At 35.0% G+C, this 25,356-nt stretch overlaps 1 protein-coding gene across 11 annotated transcripts in view; it reads right to left on the bottom strand.

Moving 5' to 3' along the window:
* Positions 1-25,356, bottom strand: part of NBEA (neurobeachin) — a 460,498-nt gene that overhangs the window by 210,563 nt on the left and 224,579 nt on the right. For all 11 annotated transcript variants that reach the window (XM_058419545.1, XM_058419546.1, XM_058419548.1 and 8 more), the window contains 3 exons: positions 22,547-22,611; positions 10,837-10,945; positions 6,688-6,854 (listed from right to left, as the gene is read on the bottom strand). In XM_058419545.1, coding sequence (XP_058275528.1) covers positions 6,688-6,854; positions 10,837-10,945; positions 22,547-22,611 — 341 coding nt within the window. The remainder of the gene's footprint in view (positions 1-6,687; positions 6,855-10,836; positions 10,946-22,546; positions 22,612-25,356) is intronic.

The raw sequence follows: 25,356 nt of genomic DNA, 5'->3' as shown, positions 1-25,356 counted from the left end.
GAATCTTTATGGCTGTTCCTGTGACTGGTACCCTGGAAGCTGGATGGCTGCATCTGCATGCACATGCTAAGGGTGGCCTTCCTCCTGATCTATGTATAGTCCTACAATAAATACATATATGGCAAATTGACTGTATGAAATTTGGATCTGTATTCTGATTACTGTTCCAGTTAAAGAAACTATTTATATCTAAAGATGTGTTGTCCTTAAGTCTTTAAAAAAAAAAAAAAAAATCACAATGCTTTCCATTTTTTAGGGGAACCCCAAATATAAGCAGAAAAAAGTAGGAAAAGAAATCAGAGGAAAGAAGAAAAAAGCCCTGTTAATGAAGAAGTCATAACCTGAAAGCGCAGAAGACTTCTTTCTTTATAATGAAATTAAATGTACTGGACTTCCTAGAGAAAAACAAGTCATTCCATTGAGTTGAGCAAGTCTTTCTTAAACACCACTTGTTTCTCAACATTTGAAAACACTACCTCTTTCCAAAAAAAATATTTCCTTATGAGGTTTCTTCCAGCTGTGGGGAAAAAAAAAAAATAATCCAAAGACCAGCCACCCCAGTGCAAAACAACTGAGCAACCTTGCACAAATACAGAACTGAATAAATCGCACATAAGCAAATTGTGCAGTTGCTTGTATAGACCATCTCTGGTTATACAATGCTCCCTTATTAGCAGGTATCACTATACTGTGAATATCACCCTACACCTATTACTAGAAAAGGATACAGAATTCTCCATCCCCCTTTCTCCATCACACTTGTCAAAATCCTCAGTTCCATCAGCAAGAGCTCCTTCAAACAGTCTCTGCCTTCCACCACAGAGGTAAGGAGTCAGGGAGGGAGGAAGAAAGGGGGTATGCAATGGGTGGAGCAGCCACATAGTAGAAAGCATAGTAAGAAAGTTTAAAAGTGGATTGAAATACAAAATACTGCAATAGAGTGGTAAGATTAACAAAATCATCTCACTCATGTTTAAATCCTGCTATAAATGGATGACTAATACTGGACTGAAAATATGTTGCTGACAGATTTGCTGATCTCAAGGTCTCTCAAATACTGCAGTAAATTAAAACAAGAGAAGACAGAAAAGCATTTTCTTAATGTTTTGTTGTGATGAAGTAATCTCAGAGCAAAATATTTGGAATTTATAAAGGGATAGCTAATGAACAATCTAAAAAGTGTGCAGTTCAATCAGATCAATTTTAAATAATATATTCTGGGGGAAAAAAAATAAAAGATTCCACCCATTCCAGAAACAGAAAATTCACAAAGTGTCTGGAAAAAATGCAGAACCTTATGAAGCCTTTTAAGAAAGAGCATGTCAAGCACGCTTCTGGATTCAGGAGACAGGATCTGGTCCTACATCTTTTCCACTGTTCTAAAGCTTCCTTTGTAATTTATGCCTAGCAATCAAAATGAGCCAGAAATGAATGAATAACTAAACCAGATTAAGCTGATTTACAGTGGGGGTTAGAATAGGTTCTGTGAAAAGTTCTATGAATTTCCTAAGACAGCCGCTAATATAGAGATGGAGTCAGAGAATGTCAAAGGATGGCTCTAAGGGAAAAAACTTCTTACTAAATTCCTGTGATCTGGTCTCCCTTGCTGTAAACTGGGAACATTTGTTTTTCTAGAATAAGCTTATTTAACTGCCAACCCCCATAGGCTTGGGAAAGGGAGTTCTTGTTCCGTTCTCATCCCTCTGGCCCCCAGCAGAACCCAATCGCTTCAGAAGCACACACTGCAGAGACAAAACTAGCTGTCTGGCAAGAAACTTTTTATTTCCAGCCTGTCTCCCCAGACGAATTTGGTCTTCACCACAGAATGAGTTTGACAGCTCTGCCCTCCACCATGAATGATTAATTTGTTATGGGTGTCTAGTTTAACCAAAGATGGATTTGAACTGAAAAAGCCCTCATATACTTGCTATTTGGTACAGCTGCTTTAATGTAGGTGGAACCCCCTTCATTAAATCATGGAAAGCAAGGGAACCAAGTCTCATTTTTAAATGTCATTTTTTTCATTATAGTAGTCCTCTTGTGAATATCAAAACTGATCCGATGAAGATATCTATGACAAATATTTCATATTTAGATTTTGAAGGCTAATTGGAACTCTGAACTACTTTTATTTCTCTAAATTGCTATAAATCTATACAAATGGTAAGGTGTGTGTGTGTGTGTATATATATATATATTCAGTAATATTGACTAAAAGAATTTAAAGAGTTGAGGTAGCTGATAAAACTAAGAAGCTGAAGTAAGACAGTAAGAGCTTATGGGCCAAAACACAGGCATGCATATGGTTGATAACAAATTTGAACTGTGTGTACAGACAAGTTTTACAAAACTTTTTTTTTTTTTTTTTTAAAGTAAGATGTGTATGGGGAGAGACACAGATGGGGATGAGAGAGAAGCACCATATGAAGCTGACAGAGAAAGCAGAAGGAAGCATATGTTGTGACATGAAAACTATAACCCTGAAAAAAGCTGAGGGTAAGTGCTGGCTTAAAGAAGCTTGGAATGCTAAGCTATGAAACACCCTGTTTGATTCTTCCTGATGTTGCAGATTCCCTCTGGACAAGTGACAATGCATCAAGGAAATAACCAACTCATCAATTTCTCATCTGAATGGGAAAAACTTTCAGAATTTCAATTTTGGTATAATGCTGAAATTAAAAAAGGGGGGGCAGAAGGAGGTATATTTAGGGTAAGCTATTACAAAGATACCTAAAAAGTATCATACTGCCCAAATGCAGGAAACAGAACTAGTTTTGCTGAAGGGCACAAAAAAGATTTATAACAAACTAATGGGATTTATTTTGAAATTTATTATGCTTTGTCTGAGATACGTAGATGAAAATAAGATGATTCAGTAAGTTTCCACTTGTTATAAACGATTTAATGCTCACACTTGGAAGAAACTGAGAAAAAGAATTTTGGGTTTCACTTTAAGACATAAAGGAAAATAAGTTGTGAAGGAAGAAAGAAGCTAATACTGACAAGCAATAGAAATGAAAGTTTTTTCTCAAACTGTTATTTACCATTTTTAGCCAGAAGGAGATGAAAGAGTAAAGAGATTCTCAGACTAGTCAAACTACTGATTGATTAACATACAGACAGGAATTTGTAGTATGGAGTTACTGTGTTTGTAGGCATTTATTCAAGTTGTGAAGTACTAGCCTATAATTAATTTCACCTTCGTAAATTAATAGCTAATTAAAAGCTAATTCAAATGCAAGTCACTTACTAATTTTTGATATTTTTAGTTAAGCTACCTATATATAACTATAATCTAACTTAGAATTCAAACTCTCATATGGAATTTTGTTGGCTCATACCATTCAACTTCATTCCTGTTTCTTCTGACATTTTGGGAAGATTTTATGATAAGATATTTAAAATTCATAATTTAAAAATACTGTGGAATGTAGAATACATCAAAACTTGCTTTTTCTCTCAGTACTGACCTTCTGTGGCTCTTAATAGTCTCTTTGTTTCTTAATGAAAAAAGAATAAGCTTTGTGGCACCTACAGATTAAATAGTGAATGCTGTTTGCTGCTTTCTGCAAAGACAATATGCAAAGACACAAAAGCTGGGGAGGCTTAGAAGTTCATTGGGTTGAACTGCAAACACAAGGAAAAAATTTTCTCAACAGTTGGGTCATATTTGATTAAATGAAACCATAATATTTTGTAACATGAGCATCTGTGTTAAAGAACTTGAAAATTGTTTGTTTATCTTGAGGAAAGATAAACAAAAACATACAGGACAAGATAGGACAAGAGGACATGGCCTCAAGTTAGGCCAGGAGAGGTTTAGATTGGATATTGGGAAAATTTAAACCCCAAAAGGGTTGGGAAGCATTGGAACAAATTGCCCAGTGAGGTGGCTGAGTCACCATCGCTGGGGTTGTTTAAAGGACATGTGGATGCAGCATTTAGGGACATCATTTATTGGCGGACTTGGCAGTATTAGGTTAATGGTTGGATCCAATGATCTTAGAGGTTCTTTTCAATTGAAATGATCTTATGATTCTATACATATTTGTACTTTGTGCTGCAACAAACAGTAAATTAGTAGCTGCCGCTGCGTAGACAGAGAACAGAAGCTTTGAAGAATCACATTCATGCCCCCCCAAATATTTTCCTACCTATCTTATCCATTTTGGATGTCAAAAGGCATTGCTATTACCCAAGTATTTATTGTGCAGAAGTGATGACCTGTTTCTTACTCTACCCCATCTGAGCCAGAGAAGAATCTCCCCAAATTCACCATTTCAATGAAAAGTCTCCAGCTCTCAAGTTGAACAGGAAACTAGCAGTGTGTCTTCAGAACTAGGAACACTTTTCCCAAGGGAAATTCTAAAATCACTACAGAAGTGTAGAGGTCAAGAGTGATAATGTCGTTTTTGTGTGTTTTTAAAGTAACTCTGTGTTCCAGTCAGGCTGTATCTCTCATGCCACAGAGAAGCATGAGTTTATAAAGAGACTGCTAGTGCTGTAACTCCTTCTCAGGAGCTAAAAACAGAGATTTGAGCCTTGTTGTGTTTCATGCCAGCCAGGACCAGAGGTGTGGTATGGTTTTGGAAGCAATCTCAATTTCCATCATATAAAAAGTATTGGAGTATCTAATTAACAACAGGTTTTGCATTCTATGGCTGAGAAGTTTGATGAGATCTCTCTCTATTTTCTGCCCTTGAAGCCTTTCAGACACACTCACTGTGTGACGTTGGTCCCTAACAAGGCTCAGAGGCTCTTCCACTGGGCATCTCCCTCTCCCTGCCGCCATTCCAGGCCTTCCCATTCACAGTCCACTAGTCCCATGACAGAAGGCGCACTTGTGTGCTTGATCACACAGCTACCATGACACACATGGCCAAACCTGCAGTGCAAGGCCATTTCCCAACTGGCTCCTGCAAATGGAGGACCCCACTTAGAGACCCTTTACTGTCACCATGTCCCCCTTCTCCAGATTAAGCTACTGCCTGTGGCTAAAACACAACCAAGCCAAATGCTGCAACTAGCGCTGCAAGCACCAAAAGGGGAAGGCAGCTCTGCCAGTAATTAAGAAGCAGACAACACTGGACATGTTGCATTATACATATGCATTATATATATGCATTTTATATATTGGATATATAAAATAAGAATTTCTTTTGTTTAGTGTGAGAAATTGCAGATTTGTCACAGGTGTCAAGCTACTTTATGGCCCATCAGAAACTACCATGGACTCCAGAGAAAAGAAGCAGCAATGGACTGTTGCCATTTAGGCTGCCATCAACAATCCAGGAGATAAAAGTTATATGGCCCTAAGAAGACAAAGTCTCCCGGAAAAGGTAGTCACCAGGAACTGATTTAAATCTACAAAGTGTCTGCACCCATTCACAAAGTTGAGCAACAACATTATTCAAAAATTGTTATTTATTATTCAAAGACATTAAAAGGAAAGAAAATTTCATATATTTTCAGCATGTTAAAGTCTCCAGACACACAGCTTTAAGCCTCAACTAGAGATAATATAAGAATCCCTTATGGACTAAGCCTGTCTTGAACTACCCATATGACAATTTTCTACTTGTCATTTTTGGAATTTCCACCATCCCGTCTCTGGGTGTTAGACAACAGAGTTTCTGTAAGACCAAATTTTCACAATTTCTACCATCTTAAAAAATAAGTACATCTCCATCATCATCCAGAAGAGAGAAATTTCTTTAGAAGAAACAGGGATAATGAGCATGAACAATTTCGTTTTTGTTTTAAACATGGTATAACTGCAAGAACCAACAACATAGAATTACAAAAAGAATGAAGAGTATATGTGCTATTTATTAAACCTTATTGCTGACACGTTAAATTTATTACTTTCCAACTTTTCTAATAGGCTTAAGCCCTAACTATGTAGTCAACATAAATGCATATCTATTTTCTTAAAGAATATTTATCTAGAAAAAAGCTTTTGTATTATCCATCTCAACCACATTTTTGCTGAAAAGGTTTATCAGAACTAAAATGGAGCTTTCTGATCTTCGCTGCGTGATTTGGAGCAGACAAATAGGAATTTAAATAGCAAATCAAGCTTAAAATTTTGTTTATCTGGGAGCAGGACTCCCTTATTTCTTTCGAGTTGTTTCACTCTGAATAAATAATCAAATACTTATGGCTAGAATGCACAAACAAGAGAGACTTGGCAGACTACTTTCACAGACAGGGCACTCACATGACAGACCCAGGTTCAAGACCTTGCTCTGAATGAAGGAAAGGAGCAATTTCAGCTCAAGTCTTCCCTGTGAGGGTCAGCACTTTAGCCACTGGCTATTTTTGTGATTCAGAAAAGCAAGGCTCTTCTTTTTAGCATGATGTATGAAAACATTTAATTTTACTGCTATGTTGAATAGAATGAACTTTTAAAACCAGAACTCAATGCGGCTCTGAACAAAACCTCAAATATTGTATCAGTTACATACAGAAGAAATTATATATTCTAGATATTTTCTAAGTAATTTTTTAACAGGAATACCTGCTTAATTGAGCTGCACTTTGTTCAGCTTTGCATATGGTACATTTAAGTACATTTACGTAAATATAAGCCCCTAATAAAATCATATTTCAGTTATATAATGCCTGCTTCTCTCAGACTTTGCAAGTAACAGTTAAAGTCTCACACTTTCTACAGTAGCAGCTTACCTGTGAGAAACAGCTCCCCAGGCACCATGTTTATTCGTTAGTATGTTGAGTATCTTCTGTTTCAGTTGGTTGGCTGTGACATGGTCTCGATGTTTAGCAGCACTGATGAGGTGATCACACATCTTCTCCTCCTCTCTCCGGTCAGCAGCGTACTGAGCACACTGCGACTGGCAATGAAAGAATAGCCACTTCATTAGACAGGCCACTTACCATTGCCCTAAAATTATTATTTATTAAACCCTCTGAATATCAAAAGGACTCATTAAAGTACTTTTCAGAAGAGTAGGACATGCCATTGGTCCTAGTTTCTTACAGGGCAGGGTTAATTTTTTATAGTAGCCAGGAGGGAAGCATGTCCAAACCCTACTGTTATTTGATACCATCTCATGTCACTTGACAGGGGCAGGAGTAAGGGAGACCCTCTCTCTCATCTGGGAGAAAGTGTGGCAGGCAAAAGAGTCCAGTATTGTTTCACTTCCTGGGTAAACCATTTCTTTGTCTTATACCTTCTGTTATTAATATTGTTGCTGTTACTGTTCTCTTTTGTTTCCAGTAAATTTCTCTTATCTCAACTTGTGGTTTTCATCTCCTGTGCCTCTAGTTCTCAACCCCACCATGGAAGAGGTGGAGAAGCGATCAATGTCTGGTTTAGGAGAGTCTAGGTGAGGACACTGAATTTTTCTGTAGTACAATTTCTAAATCTTGACACCATTCAATTGAAATATTCTACTACTATATATTATCCATGAAAAAGCACTCAGAACACGTAAAAATTGAAAGACCAAGGGCAAACACAACAGAATTGCAATTAAAAACATTAAGACATACATCTGGGTGTGTGTATATGTGTGGCCATGGAGACACCTTAAAAATTAGCCTTTCTTTTGTAAATGTTTCATGTGTTCTCAGGTATAAAATACATCCCTAACATAGGATAATATACAAGAAAAAAATATATACACTGGTTTTGATTTTAATATTAGATTAACAACTAAAATTAAAAATTATTTGATTATTTTGTTGCTACAGGTGCTAAATAAAAAAAAAGATAATAATTTCTATTTCATACCATAACATGCAAAATTTTGATAGCATCTTACGAATTTTAAAAACCCTAATGGATAAAAAAATCATTCATCCTTTAAACTGAAAAAGATCTAATATTTCCATCATGTGTCCTCTGAGAGAAACCTACCTCTAAAATAAATGCTGTGGTCCTTGACCTTGACGTGAATTCATTTCTAAACTGCTAGAATTCTATAGTGTATATTTGTTTTGATAAATCCTTTCTTTATGTATGAGGACAATATTTTTCCATTTCTTTACTCAAAATCATGCTAAGTTCAAACTCAATTTCTCCTCATAAAAATTCTTTCAAAATGTCTAAAGAAATGGAATGGAGCCAGAATAATTAAAATAAATCCACTAAAAGTCTAATTTTTCAGGTATAAACTATAAAGGCTAGAATATTCTCAGAATATCTAATTTTAAAAGTACCTTTTATGACACATTTTTTGCACTTACAGTTTTTGTGCACCATTTCAGAACATTTAGCCAACACTCAATACCGTAATAGTGCTGAATAGAAACCAATTTTCTAGTATTCAAAAGAGCAATTAAAATTAAGTTAACCTCATACTTTATATTTTATTCTTAATATTTCTGCAAGCTACCTTTTAGTACAGATCCCATTAGCATTCAGTAAGATTTTAACAGTGGTCTTTCTATTGTGTTTACAGACATAATTTCAAGTAATCTATCTGGGAAAGAACAATGGTTACACTAATTCATAAAGGGTTAATTCATTTTCCAATTTATCTTCATGTACAGGGAGGCACCAATTAGTACAATGATCTGCCTTAGTAATGAGGTTAATATTTCACCAGCTCATTGGACAGTAAAATTAAATTTTCATTTTTCTTCCTGAACAATCACAAAGGTTAACAAAATGAAAGTTAACTGTGAAGTACCCATTCTGGGAGGAATTTTCCTGGCTGTGACTATGACTGGAGTCACAGAATAAAACTTAGATGCTGGTCCATGGCCTGTGGAGGAGACACAGTAACTTGGTGCAGCTTGGAGCAAATAATTTCACCCATAATGGTTCAATTAAATTTTAAAGGGGAGAAATAAAATAAAATAGTCATGCACTTCTCTAGATGAGAGCAATTATTAAGATGTACTAAACCCCAGAATGTATACCCATAGAGTTTATTAAAACGAAATGACAGATATACAGTCATGTACCAGAAAACTACCAGAAGTCCCCACTGCTTTCAAGAAGGATGAATAATAAAATATTCACCTATATTCCCATCATTACTAAAGACAATATATAAAGGATTCTTTCAGACTTTAACCATCACCTTATTTAAGTACTTGTGAATTTCACATTATAACAGTTTACATTTTACAATTTTCTTTTCTGATTTGCAGATTTAAACTTACTTGCCCAAAATGTGTACCTCAGTCTTTTCCTACAACAAATGTAATGAGAATTTTCATATATAAAAAATGTGTTGGTTTCTTTACCAGACAATAAGACAGACTAGAGGCTACTCCTTTAGGGAATTTAGTTAATATTCTAAATCTTATTTGCTAACAGAAGCTGGAAGTTAATTGAATATTCTCATTTTGTCTAGAGTTCTGACAGATCTTATACCTCAATGTATTCTTCAAAGAGCAGATAACTCAATCTTCCATTGTCATCTTAGGTTACGGCATGATGCTCTGATAGATATCAAATGTTATTTATTGTTGAGGCAATATGAAACTTCACTCTGACATACACTTAATTGTAAATGCAATTTTATCTGTGTTCAAAATATCCAGTATAAGCTTGGTAATAAAGTTGTTGCAATCCCATATGACAAGTGTCTGCTGTCTGCTCTGACAAAATGAAGTAAAGGTTATGTGTATTCAAAATGACAACAGATATCTCTGTGTCTCACAGTTCTCAGCTAGGTCAAGGAGCACAAAAACTAGTACATCAAAGTGCACATTTAAGAGAGCTGTTTCAAGGAGATAAAAACCTCATCAAAACTAGGATTACTGGATCCTATTTCTAGCCACCAGGTGCTTGTTGACATTTTCTGACAGATTAATAAATTGATATAGCTATTTATTATCACCAATACTAAGTCTGCCTATCTCAGTCCTAATGCTAGGTCACTTGAGCGGTAAAAGATGTGAAAATATACAAGTGCACATATATACCTACATCTACACAAATGTATGCAAACACAAAGCAGGCTTGGAAATGATAAAAACCAGCAATGAAATGTATGAAACACTATAAAAATGTAAACACTTATTTGATAAAGTCACGTCAAAAATGAAGTTTTAAATTTACTCCATTACTTTTGCATGATTTTTTTTAACGGGAGTAAAATTAATCCTTTATAAACAATTGAAAATCTATTCAACTGAAGACATTTTAAAAACAGGGGATTTAACATTTGGATCACTTTCAAGCGACATAATTTAAATTGGATACTGTACTACTCATTGATGAAAAAGGAATTGAGTGTTGGCTCCTTTTCAGACTAAGAATTATAGACATTTAAGAATTATGGGGGTCAATACTGAATCTTACTGTCAGTAGTTAATGATTTCTAACTACTAAGAAAGATATGCAGTATTATGTTTCACTATATAAAGTGTTCCAAAATTCAAAATGTTTGAAGAAAATGACCTTAAAATATTAAATCTGTTCAACAAAACATTCCTATTTCTTATTTTTTGAGATGTCCCTAAAGTATACAAATGCTTTGCATTTTTACTGAACTCATACATACTGTTGTAAAAAAATCAACAAAAATAATTAATAAGGTGATTTGCATTACTATTTTCAATAAATCAGAAAAGTTTTTCATGAACCAAAGGGTCTACCATATCAGATTAGCCATTATGATTAAGGCATTTCTTCAAGCTGTAAATGCTTTTATGAATTTCAGTGACTAGATGAGAAATTAAACCCATTCCTTGCGCTTGACATTTACCAAAGCTTTTAAAAACCAGTTTTGAATGCTTTCAATGTAAATTTCTTCCTTGGAAAAAAAAATTAAAATCTTTACTGCATGGAATTACAGTCTAGGTGACAACTGAGTGAAAACAGAGAACCAGAAATGCACCAGCTCTCAGGCTTACCTCAAACTCAGCATGCTTGTGGACATCTTCAGCTCTTTGTCGGTTTAAAATAAATTCTGCTTCATTTGCAACACGCACTATATGGTCTTTCATTGCATGACACAATAATCTAAAATAAGAAAAAACAGAATCAGCCTTTTTATTTGATGCACTTCAAATAAACTATTTCAGCAGATTTGCAATGGAAAATCAATGAAACTTCTGTAATTAAATTTTCAAATTAGTTGAAATATAATAATTTTATCCTAATTTTTCTGCATTGTGAAAGCACAAAGAAATAATAATAAATTGAAAAAAGTTTTCCATTTATTATTGAATGCAAAAGTTCTTTATGGAGGAATATATTTTGAGTATATTTTTAACAGCAGTCTCAATATGAATACTGCACCATCATTTAAAAAAGTGTAGAAAATTGCTTAAACTCTTATTTGTACCATAAAAAAACATTTAATAGAGCTATTTCAATTTCAGTCTTAAAAAGTCATTACTGAAGACTTAAAATTCTACTAAAATTGCAAAATAATATCAACATCTCTCACATATTTCTTCAAACACTAGAGGGAAAAGTGCATCACTTTTCCATGTTTTCAAGGTATCAGAAATAGACAAATATTACTCAAAAAGGAGGAAAAAACAGATTAAGAGTGGATTGAGACTGAGGATGTCAGGCAGCCACGTTAAATTAAGACTTTTGTAAAGACCACAAAATACCATGAGGTGCATAAAAAACCCGCATAACATGAGCATAAGCAACACTGTGTTGTTAAAAATGCTCACATGTTTTTGGGCAGCAAGAATGAAACCAACTGCTTTCTTGTCTCTATTGTCCATATCTAGGATTAGCCATTATATTAAAAATTACTCTACTCTTCTTATCAGCAGGGAGGCAATCTCTTTCAGGATGCAATAATCTGACAGGTCTGTTTAGGATCAGGAAGAATTGTTTCTTTTTCTGTGAAAGTGGAACATGGTCTGGGATTTTCCATCTTGCAGCATCAGGGAAAGAATTTCAGACTTTCTTATATTAAGCTTGTGAAATTTCTAGCAAATTAAATCTTAAATTTGGTGTTAGAAGCACCACAAGTAAAATTCATTATTATTAGACATGAAATTCACGATTACTAGACCTTACACCTGTAACATGGAAAGATCTGAGCTCTATTCTTCCCTCCTTTGGTATGTTCTACCATCTGTGAAGGAGGGAAATCACTAACCTTGAACTAATATTTTATATGTGTGCAAGGCAAAGGAAACCATAAATGTTGGGGCCTCTCTTTTAGAGATGAAGACAAAAAAAGTTAGATCAAGGTTTCACGGTGGGTATTCATGCTTTTAATAACCCTTTTTATTATATCTAACCCTTTGCTATTTTTAAAGCAAAAAGCTTTTTGCTAATTATAAGCTGAAAGACTAAAGTTGCCTATGCTGTACTCTTCAAAACTTAGCCTTATTTTCTAATCTACCCTGCTGGAAGATATGTTTGAGCATTTTATTACTGTTAAGTGCTTTACTATTAAGACATAAGTGTAGGACTGTCCTCAGATATGGATTAGGAATGAACATTATGGATGTCAAGAAGATGGGGACAGAGCCTTCCATGGTGCCCAGCAACAAGACAAGGGGCAGTGGGCACAAAGTGGATCACAGGAAGCTCCAGCTGAATATGAGGAAAAATATCTACTTTGTGGGTGACAGAGCACTGCAACAGAGTGCCCAGAAAGGTTGTGGAGTCTCCTGTCCTGGAGAAATTCAAAAGCCATCTGCACACAATCCTGTGCAACCTGGAATATCTCAGTATTATTTCAACTGTGTCTTGCCAGTTGCTTCATGCACTCTCACATATCTATCACTGATTGTGACTTTTCCAAGAAAAAGATGAAAATCTGTGTGATCATTAACAAATTAGGTTTATCACAAAAGTGAGGCCGTAGCCTCTTAAAAGGGAATAATCAATTAAATAATATGGCATCAATGTCTGGTAATAAGCGAAGTGATTCACTTACCTTAGGCACTTGTATGCACCTAAGGTAGAACTTCAAAGGCTAAGTAAACGATGTTTCTCCATCTAGAATACCATTAATAATCATGCTAGTCCTAAAATCACTTGACAGACTTTGAAAAAAAGGAAGGGTGAAAATCCAGGCCTTCATCTAAAAAACTTGTGTGGCTACAAAAGAAGCCTTGACCTGGATGTTTTGATTTGCAAGTGCAAGAATGCGGGGCTGAAAACAGGCCTAATAAATTAAAGCAGTTAAATGTGTCATCACTGAGTGGCAGTGACTACAAGGTTGCAGAAGCAATGTCTAACAAAGGTTTTTGCAAAGGTACCTGCTTCTGTGCTTGTGCTACTTGTTAAAGGAAAATTTTTGAACTTTAAAGGATCTGTTGAAAATAATTTTGGCATTGGCTTTTAGTTTTAACTGAAAGCTACCATGTATTCTCAAACTACATTCCTACTAAGTAAAAGATGGCAAAACTGTTTACTGTATTAAATCAGAGCAGCTAACTCTGATTGAAAATCAGATCCATATAGACACAGCACTATTCAGTGTACTGTCTTAACTCATTTATACCTGATGAACAAGCATGATAATATTGTCATCCTTTGAATACTAAGCAGTTTATCTAAATCCTGAATAATTCAACTTATGCATGACATAAGAATACAAAAAAAAAATCAAGAAACCTCCAACTTTTTGGCTTGAGAAGAAGTGCCTAAAACTTCTTTTAGATTATCAAAGGAAATTAAAAAATAAATTATTCAGAAAGAATCCCAAATCAGGAGAAATCTTACCCTCAGTAGTACCAAAGGCTTTCAGTACATTAAAAAAATTAAAAATCTCCTTTCATATACTACAAGTAAGAGAAAAGAACAAAGATCTCTAGGTCAGCAAATTCACTACTTCATTGCAACAGGCAGCTACAACATTAAAAATCTTTCATAAACTGCCTTTATCTTATGAATGGCATTTTCACTAAATCTACTTCATGAAATGTGTTTTCAGTATATAAAAATGTGATTGAATTACTTGCCTCCCACACAGCTTTGGAAAGTTCTCTGAAGCTTTAAACCCTTTTCCTCTCCAATCCAAATATATTCTTCAGCAATCTTTACTGACTCATTTTACACAAAACCTTGTCCTTAGGTTTACGCAATCCTTCCTTCAGATGACCTTCTGATATTCTATGTATTCCTATTTATTATGCTAAGTAAACCAGATGTCTGATTTTTCTTGTATGGCAGAACACTTGGTAAGAGGGGTTTTACTTATATCATAGTTCGATTTTACCTTTTCTGCCAGCACATATCCAAAACGCTCAGCAGTATTCTAAACAAATTCTAGCCACTATTTATCTAGTAACATTAATGCTGCCTTATTGCAATGGAAATATCTTTTCTGATGCAATTCTAGAATTGTTTTTCCCTTTCTCTTAGCCCTATATTCTGTGATTTTGCACAAGAAAATTTCAGTGATATTTATTTAGTACATTACATTGTATAATATTTATATTAAATCAGGTTGAAACCCACCCAGTATATCCTGATTGATATTTCTGTCATCTGCCCAACTAGGTTTCCCATTCACAGTTTTTTACAGAGCACTCTCTGTTTTGGGAAAAAGTCTATCCTCTGTATCTTTCCCTAACCATCATCCTGTACTGGAGTGACCGATCACACTGTGAAGCTTTACCACAGGCTTGCTGTACTTTTTATTCTCATTTCCAGTAATTCATGATCTACAGAAAAAAAAAAAAAAAAAAAAAAAAAAAAAAAAAAAAAAAAAAAAAAAAAAAAGTTTGGCTTTATCCTCTGTGACCATTTATTCAGTTTCACCACTGAAACTCCTACCAGTATTGAAGACAACTATGCTTGCCAGAGGAGCTGATCTCAACCAAGAACTGATGACCAGCAAAAATCTTATCTCTTCTTTATGTAGCAATCCTTACTGCATAAGGCAGAGATTAAACATGACCTAATTTATGATTACTCTTCACCCAGCCAAGCTTGATTTATATTAATGTCCACAAATTTACAAAAGTGTTAAAGTTGCTTTACTAGGAAACAGGTTTGACTTGGTTTTAGACTGAATCAGAAGAGTTTCAGTAGGGAATCCACCAACAAAACTGTTTGAAGTCACTTGTACCTCAAATCCTTCTACTGAGAAATGAACTTTCTCTTCAGATAACTGTGGAGGGATTAGCTGAAGACATGGACAAAAAAACCCCCCTCTAATTATAAGCTGGTACTTCACAATAAAAATGTATCTGTACATGGCTTACATGGCTTAAGTATCTGTAGGAATAAATGGTGGGGTCTTCTTAACCTAAGAATGGAAGAATCTCAGACTTATGAGCAAGACCAGACTGAGAGCAAGTTTCAGGACACGACTATTCATAAATATGAGTTATTTCTAAATATTGTTTGGGAGTAGGAAAGAAGTTATTTTAAATTCATGTATCTACTTTTCCAGAATTCTGTCCTCAGCAAAGTTAGTTTAGAATTCCAGAGGTTAACCTTACAGGTTAAAGGAAGTCGTAAAAAAGTATGTGTAACCAATCAGTCCCCTATTTTACAGATAATGGAGTTTAAAGAGGCTGGATTGTGGAGTACCAAATTCCATGAAAACATTTAGATAAATAGCCAATGCCTGGGAGAATTTTTTTAAATTTTTGGAAATAGAGGTGGTGATAAGACTATACATAAACTGTATTAGAAATCTGTAAAAAACATAAGATGCTTGCAACACATCTAAATGTGGATTGGGAGGCCATTTGTACACCTATTAGTACTGAAGGATGAAGATCCTTATCTCACTAATTATCCTAACCTGGCTTTGCTATCCTGCAGTCATTTGTTCCTAGTAATAATCTCACATGGAGAGAAAGTGCTCACAGTTTTTATGCTGCTAGACAAAAGGATTGAGCATACCCCATCTTTCCTTTATTTGACACAAATTAAAAACCCATATCATTCCCAAACATCAATTTTCAAAAAAGATTACCAAATGAACATTTGTTATAATTTAGCTAAGGTCTTGCTTCCTCTACTCATTCCTCAAGTTCTGCCAACTCATATGTTTAGGGAAACAGATGTACAGATGTTTCTCTGACTTACTTCCATCATATGACCGTAGCTTTATTACAAAAAAAAAAAACAAACAAACCCAACCAAACAAAAACCAGCCTGGAAATGTGCCATGTTTTCATCAAACAGTTATTTTGACAATTATTACTCTTAATGGCGCTCATAAGAAATGAAACCTATCATTTCACTTGGTATTTCCAATAGGACAGTTCATAAACTAGTCTTACTTGAAGAGTTTGAAGTTCCACAAGATGCAGTACTGCTATGAATACTTTGAAAGTAAATTCCTATAAACTTTGTGAAGAAATGTCTAACACAGAGGTCTTATTTCTTGCAAGACAGCAATGATGATGAATTCCTTAAAGAAAAGTTTGAAATTACAGCATGCTATTCATGGTTATTCAACTACAATGTAAGCACATTGACAAGACAAATTTCATGGAGGGTAACTATAATTGTTTCAGAAACGTCACAGAAGCTGTAACAGATTCAATGATACTCAGAGATGACTACAAAGAATCTGTTCCACTCTCCATAAAGATTTGCTATTTCGCAGAAGAATTTTCCAAATCAAGAGGAATCTGTCTCTTCATAATAGTGACTACCCAGTAAACATCCATGACGAGCAGTTACAACTGAGATGGTCTTTATCTCAAGATCAGCCTCCGCATTGAGATATGACCTGATCAGGCAATACTAGAAGGGGAAAGGATACCTCAAAACCTCCAACAGGTCTAAGAACTACAGGTGTACTGACCCATCAAGTACAGACATGATTACCATAACAATGTACACTTTGTTTAACACAAACTATTTGTCTGGAGGTAGGACAAAGTTAGCTATAGTAAGGACTATGAGATTATGAAGAAGCACATCTTAACAAGGGACACAAGCTCACACTTAGATGGAGTAGAAATACAGACATTCAGTGCTCACTTTTACAGAAGTGTCTATGACAGGAATCCTCTACCAAAGGAAGATGACATTTAGGATAATTTTCCATAAAACGGCCACACACAGTTAATAAAGGATTCCTCCAATCAAAAGCTACACTTGGTGAGGATGGCAATAAAGCAGCAGAAATTGGTTATATCTGTTAAAGACAGGATAATCAAACACCTTTGCTATGGTTTCTAAGTGCTACTGGTTCCCCAGTGTTATTTTCTGACTATATTTGCACATATTGGATTTTGCACATCAGACCAGAATCCTTTGCACGTGGTAGCCCTGAGCTCCATATGGTATGGTGACCCAACATCTCGCCTTCTTGGATGATTCAGGTCAGGTCCCCATTCTGTCCTGTAATCAAGATCATTATCAAAAAGGAAACAAGGAACAGCATCCATTTTGGACCCTACTACTAAATCTTTGAGAAATATTAAGAGACCCAACTGCAGATGCTCATCATAAATCAAATATGGCAAGTGGTACTATAGATATACCTTTTAACATATGCCTGAACATTTAAGTATTGCAGACAGTGAATAATGGCTGTGAACCAATTTTCCACAAACCAAACACATCAGAACAGCCAAACTGCAACAGAGGATGTCCAAAAGAAAATTTGATTGTGAATTACCTCACAATCTCAGTTGAGATAACAAGAAAGAATATAAATCTTTATGAGTCTCCTTCCAGGACTGAATCAGCCATTCATCAAAATTTAAAGAAACACTGATTTCCAGACTATTTAAACATTGTTATTTTTTCAAAATATTCCAAAAAACCAAGGTTTTAAAGAAAATGGTTTCTTGTGAATTTTAAGTATGCTCTGAGGTTCACAAAGGTGGATATGCTAAAATATATATTTTCATGGCTAAAGGCAGAAAGCAAACTCAGGTACAGAAATGGAATTACGGAGCAAAGTTTACAATTTTAAATCTGAGAATAAATACTGGCTTGTGTTGCCTTAAATTTATATTAGAATTAGACTACTTCTATTTAAAATGAAGAAATTATGTAAAAAGTAAAGGGAAATATTTAAATGAAAGAAACAAGATCATCTCTTTAAAGAGGTGAGTGTTGTGAAAGCATAATGGAGGAAGGAAATGGATGATGAGGAAATTCAGCTCTGAAAGATGAACAGATCATGACCTATAAAATCCATCTCTTAGGCAGAATAGATCCCTAATATACTCTGCTTGTCAAAAATATCAAGCTAAGGTACAACCAATTAACTACAAACCTTGGACCCTGTTTAAGTAGTAAGTTTTCTATTTAGCTGTCCATCCATTCAGAATGTAGAGTTCTAACTGATGCATGAGTATTGAGGGATCTTTCCAGTGTCAAGATGAATGAAGTTCGTTGTTACTCCTGTGACCACAAATCTGATTGTTTTATCTTTTTTATCACAGAAAGCAAACAGGTTGGCCCGTGAAGAGTTTAGTTTTTGTAAATTCATGCCAATTGTTCTCAACTACCTTCTCTTTCAAGCAGAGAGAATGTGTTTCAAAGGGACTTCTTATGCAGTCTTTCAAGGGCCAGAAGAAAAAATGACAAGCTTTCCCCTGGATTTTGAGGACTGTTTTAAAGATGGGTGTATTCCTTAACTTCTCAGATTGGTGATCAGCTTGCAAAGACTTTCATACCCATCAGATGTACCCCATCAGGTATCATGGGTTTGTATGGGACAAGTTGTCTCAAGGAATTCTTGACTCAAACCTTATCCACTATTGGTAGATGTCCTCCTTGGATCCTTTCACTAAAGACAGAGACTTGATAAAATTTAATGAAGACCGAGGCAAATAAGGCATTGAGCATCTTAGTCATAACTATGACTAAATCATCCACCTCATTCAACAACAAGACATTTCTCTTGGTCAGCTTACAAATGAAGCTCTTGTTCTCCTTGAGATCTCTTCCAAGTTTCTTTTCCAGCTGACTACTGGCCTTCCTGACAATATTCCTTATGTGCTCACGCTTCTAAATTCCTCCTTTCTAGCCAGCTTCTATTTCCACCTCCTGTGTACTCTCTTTTGCATCAGAGCTCTACGTTAATTTCTTTTGATGGCTAAACCACTCTCTTGCTACATATACATTTTTTCCTGTTCCTGCACTTGGATAATGCTGTACTTAAAACCTTTGCACATTTTAGAGCTACCTCGACACATACATTTGCCTCCCAGGGGATCCTACTGACCAGTTTCCTGAATAGGCTAAAATTTGCAATCTTGGATGCTGTATCCTGTTACTCTCAATCACTTCCCTCAGGGCTTTGAACACCACTGTTTCATGACAAGTACAGAAAATGGTGCTATTAATTAATCACATTCAAAACTAATTCTTGCTTACTGGTAAATAGCAGATCCTGCTGTGCATCACTCTTAGCTGTCTCATCCTGTTTCATCAAGAAATCAACCCCAGCACTCTTCAGGAACTGTCTTCCCTCCCTGCATCCCAACTTGTTGCACTTCCAGAGGTTGTCAGGAAGGTTAAAGACCCTAAAGGGGAGCTAGAGTTTGTGATCCAGATACCTTAAGATGTTTAGAGGATGCCTCTTCCTTTCCCTTGCTCATTCCGAGTGGTCTGTAAGACCACCATGACTCTTCTCTGGACTCTCCTCTCATCCTGTTCTATATGCTATCAACCAGACTATCTTCCATCCCACTGAAGAACTTCAAAAATCCAAACTGTTTTTTCACAGAGAAGGTAACACCCCCTCCTTGCTTTCTCTGGCTACCTTTTCCAAGGAAACTGTCTATTGCAGCACTTCTGTCATGCAGTGCAGGCTGTCCCACCAAATCTTATTAATTCCTTCCAATGATGTCATAGTTTTATGATTGCATGTGGAGTAAGTTCTACTCCTAGTTGCCCAAGATGTATGCATTTGTATACATATTTACTAGAGGTGGGTGCTCTTATCTCTTGTTTTTGTCAGCGAGCAGCCATTTTCTTTTAACCATCCATCATTACTCCACTTAAATGTGGGCCGTACTCTCCCTCACATAGCATTCCTAAAGAAGTCCTTTCATGTCACCTTTCACAGCCAACGTTGCAGATGCATCCAGCTCTAAAATTATGAATTCTGTTTATGCGTACATTCCAGTGTAAATATAAAATCTTAATTAAGCTGCTGTCAGTGAAGTTCTTGACATGTGTGATACCCTCAGCATCACACATCCATAGCAGGAAAATGATTAAATAGAAGCCTAAAGTTCAAGATCATAACCAGGATGTCAGTAAATCTTTTAGGTGTATTACATACCTTGAAAGAATGAATTTAAATCTGCAGTCAGATCTTTTGTTGCACTAAAAGCTGTTACAACAGTCTTGTTTTTAGAAAACTGTATCAGTGCTTCTGTATTGAATTCCTAAAGCATACGTTATTAAGATCTTCCTAAAAAAACATTATTTATGCCAAAAAACCCCAGAAATGTAGTAAATATAACACTTTAAAATGAAAATGATGATTGATAAAGTAACAGGAATATAGATGTAATTGTTTACACTACAGCTAAACTGAAATACTTTGTTTAAGAACGTTTCTAATACATTCAAAGAACTGAAAGGCAATTAAATTATTTAAAGAAGAAATAACAAGAGTTAGGCACTCAGAAAATCACCTTATAGCATCCATATATTAAAACAGACATGTCTAACTGAGGATATTAAAACTGTGGAGTTCCACATTACATCTAAATATTTTAATCCACATTCAAAAGAAAAATCATCCTCAAAACTTTTGATTTATTTCCCAGGTCTCTCAAAATCTTACCCAGAAAGTCCTTCAAAATATTATTAGTCTTCCTTTTGCTTTTAATAATTTAAAATTCAATCATTATTGCACAGCGATTATATGCAATTTTACATCCCATTAACCCTGCTTTGTTTTAATTATAAAGATCCTTTGTTAGATTCCTTTAAATGATCCAGTTTATAATTTCAGGTTATCCTAGGGAGCACTTTAATTCAGCTTCACATTCATCAACTGTTTATGTCCTGTTAATTGTTGACAACTGCACAATTGCATTCTCTAGCTATGATTGATGAATTGCATTCACAAGTTTAGCTATTAAGCAGAATAAATATTTATAACAATTTTCAGTTAAAGGATTGTTATCTTTGTCCCCAAAAGGGTAAATTAAAAACCAATGGGCTGATTGCAAAGATAAGCATTCCAGTAATGCACATACACTTATTCTAAAACACTTTTCTGAGAAAAGTATAGGGAGAAACATGTGTCCAAGGGCAGTTTGATTATATATTCCTATGATTGGATTTAAGGAGCAATTCTCAAATGCTACTTGCTTTTGAAAAGTCATGGTTAGAGGGGATTAGAAGGTCCACTGATATCTTAAAACTTGACTGCTAAAAATATGCAGATATAGGATTTGTTCAGAACAGTCATTTTATCGATAGTGAGCATGCAATAATACCCAACCTCAATATCCTGGCTGAGAAAATAAAAAAAGGTCTAAATGGTATTGCATATTACTATCCAAGAACATAAGCTTACTGTAATTATTTAGCCTGTTGCCAGGTAATATTTCTTGTACAAGGTCCAGTACATGACCACTCAGGTGAGCCCTATTATGGTGCAAAAACTCATATTTGCACTTCATAGCAAGAAGAATTTCCAGTGGAGGAACTTCTGTTTCCTACTGCTATATAACACTACAACTGCACAGGGAATCCAGGATAATTCATACCAGCCAAATAATGGGTAATAGCACACTCATACTCCTATATTTCTACACTTTGACATTTTCTCAATTTCATTTCAAATAAATGTATGATTTAACCACCAAAATATCAGCCAGACAAAAAATATCCTACAATAAAGAGAAGACTTGATACTTCACTTTGGTAATGAGATATCACTGCTGAAAAAAAAATCACATATAAAATCTCCTCAACAGGGAGGAATTTTTTTTTTTTTTTTTTTTTTTTTTTTTTTTTTTTTTTTTTTTTTTTTTTTTGCTGCACATAGCAAAATGTGTAGATTCCAATGGATTTAATATATTGGCCAATACAAATCAGATACATTATATAAGTGGTTTGTTTGTCTTGGGTACTCTTCTACCAGAAGGGCCAAAGAGTCTCCCTTTGCTTCCTAGCTTCCTGGCTGGAAGTACTGAGAAACAATGCCCTCAGTAGAACACACAGAATTAAAATTACTTGAAGATGAGTAAAAAATTCCATAAAAATTTTCAAAATCAAGGAAGCTTATAGAAACATAATGTCTTGTGTGGTTTACAGGACTCAAATTGGACGGGAAATTCAAGATAAAATAATCATGAAATGATAGTGTAGAGAAGTACATAACATAAAAAGAATGCTGTGCTCCTAAAACAGATGGAGCAGCAGATGGTTTTACAGATTGGGCTCCCTGGACTGTCTGGGTAAAACAACCTTGCTGCTCTGGAGAATGGTGGTTCAATTCTCAAATAACTCTAAACTTATATGCAGTTCAAGGGAATTCTATTTCCTTCTGTCAATAAACAAAAAATTCAAAACTTACACACTTACAAATTAAATATTTACTATATAAAGTGTTTATACAATAAATCTCTTAATTAACACAGCCTTTTCACAATCTTTTTGGAACAGATGGTGAGGAAGTATTATCACCCAATGGAATAAATGCAAAGTGACTACTTGTTCAAAAGCTTTGAAATTCATTACCTTCCTTCATTGATGAGCTCAATAAATGCAAGTCCTGCATTCTTCTGAATAGAATTTTGCCATTCCTAAGAAGGTAAAACATAACATGATCAAAACCCAAGGATTTTAAACCATATTTTTGAAGCTGACCCTGGTGACTTCCTAAGGAGATTGAATTTAGGCAGACCTTCTTAATTCCCCACAACTCACCCCCCACCCCCCCTCGCCAAAGAATGATCTGATCATTTAAAAACTGTAATTAATTCAGATTTTCAAATAAATTTTAGGTGCTTATGTCTTCTGTTTCACCCTTAAGCAAGCTTTAGTTTCCTTGTCTAGAGAATATGAAAACACATCTTGTTTCTCTGGTTCATGCAGTTTCCCAAGGAACATTAGTGCAACAAAGTACCTTCTTCATGTTGCACATTTTATTATAAATGAAAGGCAATAATTTGTATAAAATACATCCTCCCGGAGTTCAACTTTTCCTTCTTTCCGATTTTAAGTGGAAAAAAAAGAAACAAGCAAACAAAGAAAAAAAAAAATCAACAACCCCCCACCCATGAAAACAAACTATTTTTTAAAAAATTGTTTTACTGTTAACAGATTTCCATGATGAAATTTCAAAACAATTTAAACTGCCTAACTGATATTAAATTTAACAGGATTTTACTCCTAAGTTAACCACTAAGTTAAAGAGAAGTTTCACAATGCATCACAAATAGTTTTTGCCATACAACCCACTGCCTCTATCACATCAAGAATTCTGATACGTGAGATGAAAAAGGGTTGTTCTCTCTCTCTAACAAGTAAAGATTACTTTCTTTTGCAAAAATTCCTTAAAAATTTTCTTTAAAAGCAATAAATGTTTCCTCTGTGTCATAATGAAAAACAAAAAAGTACATTATCTGGATTACAGTTCACAGAGAGATTTCCTAGACTGACTTCATGTTGTCAATGGGTAGAGGGTTACAGTTACAGAACTATTCAATTTACATTTAATTTTTTTCCAATAGTACAAAATCATGCAGAAATTCACAATTCTTGTTTCCTAATATGAGGGGAAAAAAAAAAAAAAAAAGGGTTTGCATAGATAAGGAAATTTTCTCAAAGAATAGCTCTGAAATCTAGTCACTAATCAGGAAAGTGCTTCTTACTGATGATATGAAAATTCATAAATTTGACCAAGTCATGCATCTTAAGAAAACCCCAACAACAACAATCTAATACTCATTATTGGTTTTATAAAAGGCAAGCTACTAAAATACCCAAACAATGAACATACTCTTAACCCATGGCTGAGTGGGTAACTCCTGGTTAGGGAAGACAGAGTATCAGCACTCAAGCTTCCCGCTTATGAGCTACAAAACTATTATAACAGGTGCTTTCTTCAGTGCTGTTGATTTTGTTATTTTTCAAATCCAGTAACTGAAGTTAATGATATCACTTTTGGAAGCAGTTAAATCATCTCTGTAGAGTAAAAAATCACTCTGAGAAACTAAGAATGAAAGAATTCAATTACCTGAACACAGGCACCTTGAGACATTTAAAGAAACAAAAGTCTGGGTTAGAGATAGTTTTCAAAATGTAGCATTTTTTATCAGCGCCTTTTACTGTACACTATAAAAACTACTATTACTTTTTCTTTTTTTGAGATTATTTTCTGCACCACAGCTGCTATGACTGCAGTCAGGAAAGAGGAACTGGTATGACTACAAATCAGAAATAAGTAGAAAAGAGAGAGGAGAAAGGAATAAAGGCTTCCTAAGACAGGTTGAAGAAAGTATGTTCATTAAATTTTTAAAAAGAAACAGAAGGTCTACCTGTGTCTGCAAAAGCCCAAGAGATTCTTGCAAGTATTTTGTCAGATCCTCCTGCTCAGTGCAAATGTCTCAGATTCTGCAGGACATCCAAAATGGCCAACTGAATTTTATGTGAGATATCTTAAATTGCCTAAAAAGCCACTAAGAAGATATCTATATGGAAGCAAACAAATCTCTTGTATCTCCATAGGCGGAAAATCTCATTAATTTATCCAAAGTAATTATTCATTATAAAAATGCTTGAAACTTGCTTAACTATCTACCCAAAACTAGTGAAAAACATAATGACGCAGAACCAGAAAGAAATTAGGATTCATGGTTCATGCATTGTTTCACTACAAAGCAGCTACTACAAGATTTATTAAAGACTCTCAATCCTCCATTAATCCACAAATAAGGTAGTAATCATTACTGCCACGATTTCCTCTAACTTTTAGGCATAATTTAACATAACAGATCCGTGATCCTGAGAGATGACCTATATATGTGAAGAGGCACCTGGTTTTATTATTTCCATTTTTTTTTTAAAGATGTAAACAATAGATTAAAAATACCATATTTCAATGCCAGCATTACGGTTACCTTTGCGATGGCCATTCATGCCATTGCATGTACTTTAAGAAATGGATTCCGAAAAAAATCTTTCTCAACCCAAAATACAAGAAGCTGATAAACAAACATCAAATGAAATGCATGCAGGGAGAGTAGACAAGTGGAATCACAGCATAGTCACTTGATTATTAGCAGCTAAGAGCTAGAATGACTAGACTACATCTCGTGGTTTTGGTGTAGCTCATATCATGAATCTTCTGAGCCTTAAAGCAAGAGCTTGAAGCCTTTTCTGTGCCCCAAAAAAGCTGGTGGCAATTACATGCTGAAGTAACAGATGCCTTTGACAAAATCATGTCCAAGACAACAAGACCTATACAAGAATGCATGGATCTTTCTTTCTTTGGGGCTCTTTCTTGGCAGGGCAGTGGGGATGACTCAGAACAAGGTGGGGTGTAG

The sequence above is a fragment of the Hirundo rustica genome, chromosome 2 (genome assembly GCF_015227805.2).
Source record: "Hirundo rustica isolate bHirRus1 chromosome 2, bHirRus1.pri.v3, whole genome shotgun sequence".
Taxonomy (NCBI): Eukaryota; Metazoa; Chordata; class Aves; order Passeriformes; family Hirundinidae; genus Hirundo; species Hirundo rustica.
Note: the sequence above shows the minus strand (reverse complement) of the source record. Positions and strands in the feature narration are given on the sequence as shown.